At 40.0% G+C, this 9,086-nt stretch overlaps 1 protein-coding gene across 1 annotated transcript; it reads left to right on the top strand.

Moving 5' to 3' along the window:
- The first annotated feature begins 509 nt into the window (after window positions 1-509).
- Window positions 510-6,421, top strand: PRXL2C (peroxiredoxin like 2C). The gene is given in 7 exon segments (XM_054032892.1): window positions 510-721; window positions 724-944; window positions 1,511-1,579; window positions 3,135-3,188; window positions 3,595-3,700; window positions 4,939-5,070; window positions 5,725-6,421. Coding segments are annotated over 7 exon segments (804 nt in total). The 5' UTR covers window positions 510-627; the 3' UTR covers window positions 5,853-6,421.
- The last annotated feature ends 2,665 nt before the right edge of the window (window positions 6,422-9,086 follow it).

The raw sequence follows: 9,086 nt of genomic DNA, 5'->3' as shown, positions 1-9,086 counted from the left end.
AAATAAAAATAATTCAGAGAGTATTTTGGATTGTAACATAACTTCTAAAAATGCACCTTTTGGCAAATTATGTATAATAAATGCCAAAACAACAGGAGACTCTAATGCACCTTATGTGGGCTCTAAAGTCTTTTTGGTAAAGTTTTAACAGAATTGGATTGATATTCCAAATGGAGAGTGAAACTGAGCCAGCTCATCATGGATAAATATATATACTCAGTAAAAAGAGTGAGATGACTTTGAAGGTAGCTGACTGGATTTTTTTACAGGTCTATATGTACTATAAAACTAGATGACCTCCTGAGGTGTCTTCCAACCCTTATATTCTATGCTAAAAAAACGGAAGTAGTATCCTGTAGTAAAGATCCCAAGCCCTGCAGTTTAAAATAATAGTAGGAGTGCAGCATTTGGCGGATGCTGCTGGAGAAGCCTGTCGTGTTTTTTCATTGTAAGGGTAACAAAGCATTTCTAATCTCTTCTAGGTGCAGAGATTTCTGGGAAGCATCTTTTTAGGCACCAGCCTCTTCAGCTCCTCCTCAAATGAAGTGAAGCGGCTGCTGGTGTGGAGTGTTTAGCAGCTGACCCTGCTGCGCTTGGAAGTGGATCTGCACCAGAAAGGAAAGCGAGATGATGCCCTCCCACCAGCGCTGGCACTTCATCTCACAGCCTCCTCTACCGCTGCCTGCCCTTCCGCTGCTTCTTTCCGGGGCCCGGCCGCTAGGGCCCGGCCCAGCCAGAAGCAGAGAGCAAACCCCGCCATGGCGAATCTCTCAGCAGCCCCGATCACACGGCAAATCGGTAGCCGGGATCGCGCGCGGCTCAGCGACCAGGAGCCGGGGGAGCTGCGAGACGCCGCCCGGCGCCTGCTGGTGGACCGAGACGGGCAGAGGATCCTGTTCGGGGCCCTGTTCCGGGAGCACAGAGCCATCGTGGTGTTCGTGCGGGTGAGGGGGGATCCGCTTTTCGTGTCGTCCCACCCGCTTGTGCAAGCGGCTCTTGCGTAGCGGGACACCGCTGTTTAATAACTTGCTCCCTCACGCGAAAGGGTCCTTAAAATGGGCTGGGACGGGTGGCGAGACAAGCGAACACATTGCGCAACAAGCACCCTGTTTGCACGGGTCCCCCCGAGCTGTTTGTGAAAGAGACACGCGCTTTTCACTCCACGGTGAGGGAGGGGGAGAGAACTTTGATTTCAAGTGCTTTTTGAAATAAGACCGATTCCCCAGCTGAGAAGCACTGGCCCTCTCTGATTGTCCTAGTGACCCCAATGTCTATTAGCGAGAGCCCACAACAAGATCCCAGCGCCCTCAAACTTTGATAAAACTTGGATCCCCATCCGAATTTGGCAGCTGGGTCTCTTTAATAAGTGCTACTCCTTTCTACCTCCAGTTTCTAAGCACTCACCCTCCCAACCGAGGTCTCTGGGTTCTGTCTGAAGTCCCTTGTTGCTACATTGCCACGCGATTGTGTTGGTTTCTGATATCTCCTCCTGGCTATGTTACCTTTTCAGCATTTCTTATGTTACACCTGCAAAGAATATGTAGAAGATCTGGCAAAAATTCCCAAGAATTTGTTACAAGTAAGTCAGATGCCCTTAACCTGTCTGTCAAGTATCAGGGGTAGCCCTGTTAGTCTGTATCTACAAAAACAACAAGTATCAGAGGGGTAGCCGTGTTAGTGTGAATCTGACTTGCATCTGAAGAAGTGAGGTTCTTACCCAGGAAAGCTTATGCTCCCAGTACTTCTGTTAGTCTTAAAGGTGCCACAGGACCCTCTGTTGCTAAAAACAACAAGGAGTCTGGTGGCACCTTAAAGACTAACAGATTTATTTGGGCATAAGCTTTCATGGGTAAAAACCTAACCTGTCTGTGTTCGCGTGTGTTGGAGAGACAGGAGTAGTAGGATTCACCGGCATCTGTAATTCCTTACATGACGTTTGATGACCGGAAGCCCATGGGGAAGCGAGTAGCGTCTTCACACATTGCTGCAACAATTGCTCTGTTATGCCTGCCCGTGAGAATTTAGAAGGAATTTGTTGTTGTACCATACAGCATTACATCTTGTTGTTTGGGATTTTTCTGCTTTCCTAAAGAACTAAGTACCCAGTTCCTGTTGGTGAGTAGGGCATACGATGGCGATTTGCCTGCTAAATTAAAAAGCTCAGTCTGCCTCTTTCTATTCTGCTGATTGAAGCTATGCCACATTTTGGTCCCAGCATCAGCATATGGCTGGTGAGAAAGGCTGAGATCCTCAGGGACAACGAACTCCAGATGGAGCAGGAACTTGAGGACTTTTAAAGTGAGAGGGGGTGCATTTTCCCTTTGGACATAAGCAGGTTTTTGCTAAAGCGCTGAATTAATCATATTTAATAGTTTTTTTTTTTAAAACTAGCTGCTCAGATAAAAATAACAGAATTATATTCTTCTGTATTTTCAGGAATAATTACATCATCATCTATGGGGTGACTTGTTTTGTCAACCAGCTAAGTTATTCAAATTGTTTATGGAAGGAGTACAGTGGTAGAGGATATTAATAACCCTTAGTTCCATGAATGATTTGTTTGAATGCATTGCTGAGTGAAAGGAGTCTAAATTAATTAACATTATGGGCCAAGGTTTTAGACACAATTCCTGATGTTGCACCTCCAAAAAATGTACCTAACAGTGAATGTGAATGTATTTTGCATACAGAAATGTGTATTTGTGCATGCAAATCAGTTAGACACTCTAATATGCAAATAATACAGGTGCAAATACAGTTTTTCAGATGCAGACACGTGAGTGTGAAGTTTTGCAAGTAAAAAATTGTAAGCAGTTTTGAAGCCAGATGAAAATTTAATCCTATAGATGCAACAGAAAATAAAACAGATATTCATCTGTAGGTTAAAAAAAAGCTGCCTACCAACATTACTTTTTAAAAAATTAATGGAAATGTAGCCCTGTTAATTAATATAGGTTTTTGATATTGAAAAATAGTCAAATTTTACATGTAGAATAACTAATACCTTTTGTATCCTGTGCCCCCAGATCATTAAGCTAAAATACAGATATTTCTATTATTGTTTTGCTGATATGCATAAAAAAATCACTCCTTATTAATAGTTTTTATATCTATATTCTGTGTTTTTTTTCTAGGATGCAAAAGTGAGACTGATAGTTATTGGACAGACATCTCACCATCACATTAAGGTAAATAAAATACTCAGTGAGGTAAACGATATATTGTAGTATGCTTGTAACAAGTTCATCTAGTTAATTAGGGGTTGGATTTCCGAGTCAGTGATTTTAATTGACTTCAAGTGGAGCTGTGGTTGCTCACCTTAAAAACAGGCCCTTATTACTTTTCATGAAGCAATTCTAATTGTAGTATAGTGGGGGAAATCTTACGTTCAAATCCTGCAAATTTTGTTCAGGCAAAACTCCCACTGATTTCAGTGGAAGTTTTGTTTGAGTCAGAACTTCACGATTTGGCCCTTAGTGTTGGTTGGGCTTAATATGAAGAATTCAGAGGGTTTCAAAATCAGTATTTTTCATATTTTTTTTACTAAACATTCAAATTTAATATAATTATTTTATGTTCGTACGTATCTTGTAGCCGTTTTGTAGTTTGACAGGGTATCCCCATGAAATCTATGTCGATCCAGAGAGGGAGATTTATAAAATACTTGGCATGAAAAAAGGTGAAGCAGCCACAACATCAGGTAGGAACCATGTTCTTCCCTTGATTTCTTTCACAGAAAATTTCATTTAAAATGCTCTGTTGGCATAACAATAATAGATTAATGTACATGCTAGTGTGCTACTCTACAACAACAATGCTGACCGTTTTACTTCATTATTCTAAAGAAGCTTTCTGGTCATTGGGAGAGGCTCACTATGGGCTTGATCCTGCTCTCATTGAGTTCTGTTTAAGATCTGATTAATCTAGTGCATTACGTTTAAAATGCCAGGAGTTCACATAAAAGCAGAGAAGGCTGGAAGCCTGCAGGAAACATGAGGTCCAACATCAATACAGCAGTCTATAGATCAGGAATCGGCAACCTTTGGCACATGGCCGGTCAAGGAAATCCGCTGGCAGGCCGGAACGGTTTGTTTACTGCAGCGTCCACAGTTTCGGCTGATCACAGCTCCCTCTGGCCGCGGTTAGCCATTCCAGGCCAATGGGGGCTGCGGGAAGTGGCATGGGCGTAGGGATGTGCTGGCCGCTGCTTCCCGCAGTCCCTATTGGCTTGGAACGGCCAACCATGGCCAGTGGGAGCTGCGATCAGCTGAACCTGCGGACGCTGCAGGTAAACAAACTGGCCCGGCCCGCCAGCGGATTTCCCTGACGGGCCGCATGCCAAAGGTTGCCAATCCCTGCTATAGATTATTAGTTTTAAGACAGAAGAGAAACGAGCCTGTTAAATCCATTGATATGTCTATTCTTAGTAATATATCCAATAATGGGGAAATACAGACTCTAATTGCCTGATTTTGGTCTCACCCTATTTTTGTACCCTATTTTATCATTGACTTTGGTGGTTACATCTGATTTACATAGGTGCAAATGAGATCCGAATCAGGACCTTATTATAATAGAGTTGACTTCCTTTATACAGTAGACTAGTCTCTGACTGCCAGACGCTGGGACTGGATGATAGAGGATGGATCGCTTGATAATTGCCCTGTTCTTTTCATTCCCTTTGAAGCATCTGGCATTAGCCACTACCAGAAGACAGTATACTGGGCTAGATGGACCACTGGTCTGACCCAGTATGGCCATCTTCTGCTCTTTTTGTGTGTGTCTGTTTTAACAGCTGTAAAGTAATGTATATGTCTACGTAATGCTATTTTGTTGTTATCTAGATTTCTGTTATGACACTGATGAAATTATCTAGTAATATTTTAATCTATTTTAGATAAAATGTATTTTGTTGTAAGATATCCTCTAATGTTTTAGTGCAGAGCCCACATGTGAAATCAAACTTGCTGTCAGGAAGTATCAGAAGTATGTGGAGAGCAATGACTGGCCCTGCTTTTGATTTTCAGGGAGATCCAGCTCAGCAGGGGGGGACTTTGATTTTAGGCCCAGGTAAGCATATTTGTTTTATTTTAAAATAATCTTCCCCTCCCCCAGCTGTTTCTTATTACACTTCCGAGAGTCCTCTTCATCCCTGGTAGAGCCCTGAGGATTCCCAAAGAGAAATATAGTCTGTGCTTGTTTATGGTTCTGCGATGTAAACAAAGTCTGTAAGTGTCATTGCATAGTTCCCCCTCCTACAAAGACCTGAACTATTCCTGTTGAAGCCAGTGAGAGTTTTTGCCTTTGACTTCAGTAGGAAAAGGATTGGGCCTAAGTTTTGCTTGTTGACATCTTGGCATCAGTCTATACTCTGCCATTACATTGGATTCTAGGTATTTTATTTGATGTGTTTTTAAGAAAGCAACAAAACATGAATGGTGGTTATCATGATAAAATCATTCTCTTGAGGTACTAGGAAGTAGAAAAGTACAGGTCTAATTCGACCACTTACCTTGTCATGCTTTGTTGCTGTAATATTTTTTTTAAATGATAAAAATATACATGCTGTGATTAAAAAACAGAATGTTATGTAAATTCATGTATTTAGTGCACAGTTTTAGACAAATTGCTGGAAAATCAGGATGCTTCCTTAATCCAATTAGCTGTTATAATAAAGCAGTATTTTATTCAACTATTTCCATTTTTATTCTCATTCTGTTCCAGGTAGCAAAGTCCACTTTGTGCACCTTGATAAAAATAGGTTGGATCATGCTCCCATTAGCACAGTTTTGCAGCTTGCAGGAGTTAAAACGGTAAATTTCACAAACAAACATCAAATTATTGACATTTGACTTGCCAGAAAAAACAGATTACAAATTAAACTTGATACAAGAAGACAAAAAATACTCCAGAGAATTGCCATGGATGTCATGTTTTATGTTCTTATATAACAGCTGATAATACATACTGGATCTCAAAGCACCAAGTAAATTGCATTGTGCTGAAGATGCAGATGAATTCACACTTGCAACATATAGAAGAAAGCAATAATTAAGATATAACCTGCCTTTCGACAAAATAATTCCTATTTGCTCTTTTCTGTCTCAAAAAATTCTTGCTAATGCAATTTAAAAATCTTGATTCAATATGAAGCATTAAGCTACTTGAAAACAAAACTCTAATATATCACTTTGTTCAGAAAGAAAAGCTTGGAGTTTTTGCCATGCAGTAGGTCATATATTTTTTTCACTGCTGGCTTGAAACTTTCAGCATTATGTGAACTTCATAACATAAACTATCAAAAAAGCAAGTGTGAACAACAGGAAGCTGACACAAGATTATGCCTATTCCTGTATCTGGCCTTAAAGAGGCACACCAAAACATGTTTCTATAGTTCTAAATAAATGTTTGAATTACAAGATCCATTGTTTGCAATTACTTTTTTTTTTCTGGTTTGCCACATCTAAATGGTAGCTTTTTAAAAACAAGGCAGTGATGAGTTTTAAATGTATTCCCAATCAGATTGTCAGTTTTAAAATAGGTTAAATTTAGGGTCTAAATTGAATAATAGTATTCCCTTTAACCGGGCAAAATCTCCATTAGTACGTGCAGCAGGAGGTCCTTGCAAAAATATTGCTGGTTATTTTAATCAAAGCTGCAGAGGTAGTAGCACAATAGCATTTATCAGATGGATGTTTAGAATCTTCCTACGTCTGCTTATTTTCAGAATCCATAGCTTTCATTCATATAGATCATGTCCTTTTTCATCTATGAACCACGTTTTACCTATTTAAAAATGAAACTGCAAATTATTTATGGATGAGCATGTGCTCATTCTCTCCTGCAATTTCTGAACCTTGTTCTCTGCTGTAAATTGCTCCTGTTCGTGCACATCTTACATGTCACATGCAAAATCTCTCTGTAGATTTAAGCCTCCAAAACAAAATGCAGTTGTACAAAGCATGGCCTACTCCTTCATCCATTAAGGTTGTTGTCAGTCCCAGAATAAACTCTTCAGAGTTCTATCCATTAAATTATGTTTGAAATTAAACAAAATGTTCAGTGACTGAAAATGCAAAGCTTACATTAAAAAAATAATGATTAATGAGCAACCCAATAGCCACAATAGGATTTCATCTCCTAGGATGTGAGTGTTTTTGTTTGTTTGTTTTCAATTACCAGTGTTTATAGTAACTAGTTCAAATGTTTAAAGAGATACTGTCAATTTGAAAATCTTGTCCTTGAATCACTCTTCTAGCCAAGCTGAACTTGCTACAGGAGAAGCAAGGGTGATTATGCACTAAATTTGAGCTCCTTTGATCCTAGAGCTATCTAGGGGCCTATCTGGCACTCAGTGTAAAATGTCCCCACAGTCCCAGGCAGGGCCAGCTCCAGGCACCAGCTTAACAAGCAGGTGCTTGGGGCGGCACCTGCGGCAATTCAGGAGTGGCAGGTCCCTCACTCCCTCTAGGAGGGAAGGACCTGCCACTGAACTGCCGCGGCTTTTTTTTTTTTTTTTTTTTTTTTGCTTGGGGAAATGCTGGAGCCAGCCCTGGTCTCAGGAGCCATCCTGGCAACAAGGGGATCACCAGGCTAGAACTCAAACTCCCTTGTCCTTGGCAATGTTTCCTACACCCAGCCGGGAGAGGGTATTTCTTTCGTTCTGTGCCACTCAGGGATTCTACTACTGGGTTTCCAGATGCTTCACAGCCCTAGAACATCTAAAAGCAGCTGTTGCAGACGCAGGAATTAGATCCCATATTTGCTAATCAAACACACTTCTGCCTATCTTTGCCTGATACTTTAGATTATTAAAAGAGAAGGAATGTTAAATATCCAGTTTCCTTGTCACCATTTATGCCCTCTATTTTCTTTTGGCCTCATCATTCAATGAAACTGAATTTAGTTTCACTTTTCTTTATATTTATTTTCACTTTCAGATTCTTAGAACTGTAATGTTTTGATTTGCAAACAATGAAGGGAAATTTTGAGAGGGTTCTTGTAACAGGTGCTTTCAATAATTCTTTAAAAAAGAATTCTGAAAACATTTCTATTGGTCTTAAGTTTCACTATTTTTAGAAAAGTTTAAAATTGAACTATAACTAAGTGGACAGTGTCCCTTTAAAGTGGGTTTACTGTTTGTAAAATATGCTAGTTTGATAGCACTGGAGATTGAACTTAATCCTTACAATTATGGTACAGCTGGCTATAACAATGTCGAATTCCCCACATTATCTCATCGGTGTCCTTTAATCCTGATTTGGAAGGATCATCTTTAAGTCAGTCTCTGTGTCCGTTCAGTCCTTTGCCTCTCTACTGAGACTACACCAAAGTAATCAGCGAGGGCCAAGTTCAGTGGTTGTTAAGTAGACACTAGTTTACTAGAAACTGAACTGCAACTACAAAACTGGTTTCAACTAAAAAGAATATACTACCAAACAGCCATGAAATACATTTTTGTCACTATTGAAATAGGCCAGATTCTAAACAGTGACTGAGGGTTGACTGGCTTAACATCCCATTATTAATGTCCCGAGCAATCCAGTTCACTATGAACCAACCATTTTTTATAAATTTCAGTGCAGTGGCACAAATTCAATTTCTGTAAGAAATCAAATGCCATTAACAGCGTTTGTTTGGCCTTCAGAATAAAGAACCATAGGTTTAACAGCAGTATTAAAGTTCAGCATGCTAGTAATCATTATTATGGTGTCATAGACATCTTTGTCTATGAGGGGGACATCTTAAAAGAGGCCTTAATCAAGCATCTAATAAATTTTGTGCCTGAAGTCAAATGCAGAGGAACATGACAGCATTTACACATCTAATTACATGATTCATGAGTGCAATCAATTAGAAACCTATATTCTATATGCACTGTTGTTGTAGCTATGTTGGTCCCAGGATATCAGACAGACAAGGTGGGTGAAGTAATACAGTAACTCTTCCCTTAACGTTGTAGTTATGTTCCTGAAAAATGAGACTTTAAGCAAAACAATGTTAAGCGAATCCAGTCAGAAATCAAACCCTTACATGGTAGAGCAGAGCATAACCATAGAGTCAGCATGCTGCCTTGTGAAAAAAAG

Source organism: Malaclemys terrapin, chromosome 6, assembly GCF_027887155.1.
Source record: "Malaclemys terrapin pileata isolate rMalTer1 chromosome 6, rMalTer1.hap1, whole genome shotgun sequence".
In the NCBI taxonomy this organism is placed as follows: domain Eukaryota; kingdom Metazoa; phylum Chordata; order Testudines; family Emydidae; genus Malaclemys; species Malaclemys terrapin.
This window is presented reverse-complemented; position numbering and strand designations above follow the sequence as displayed.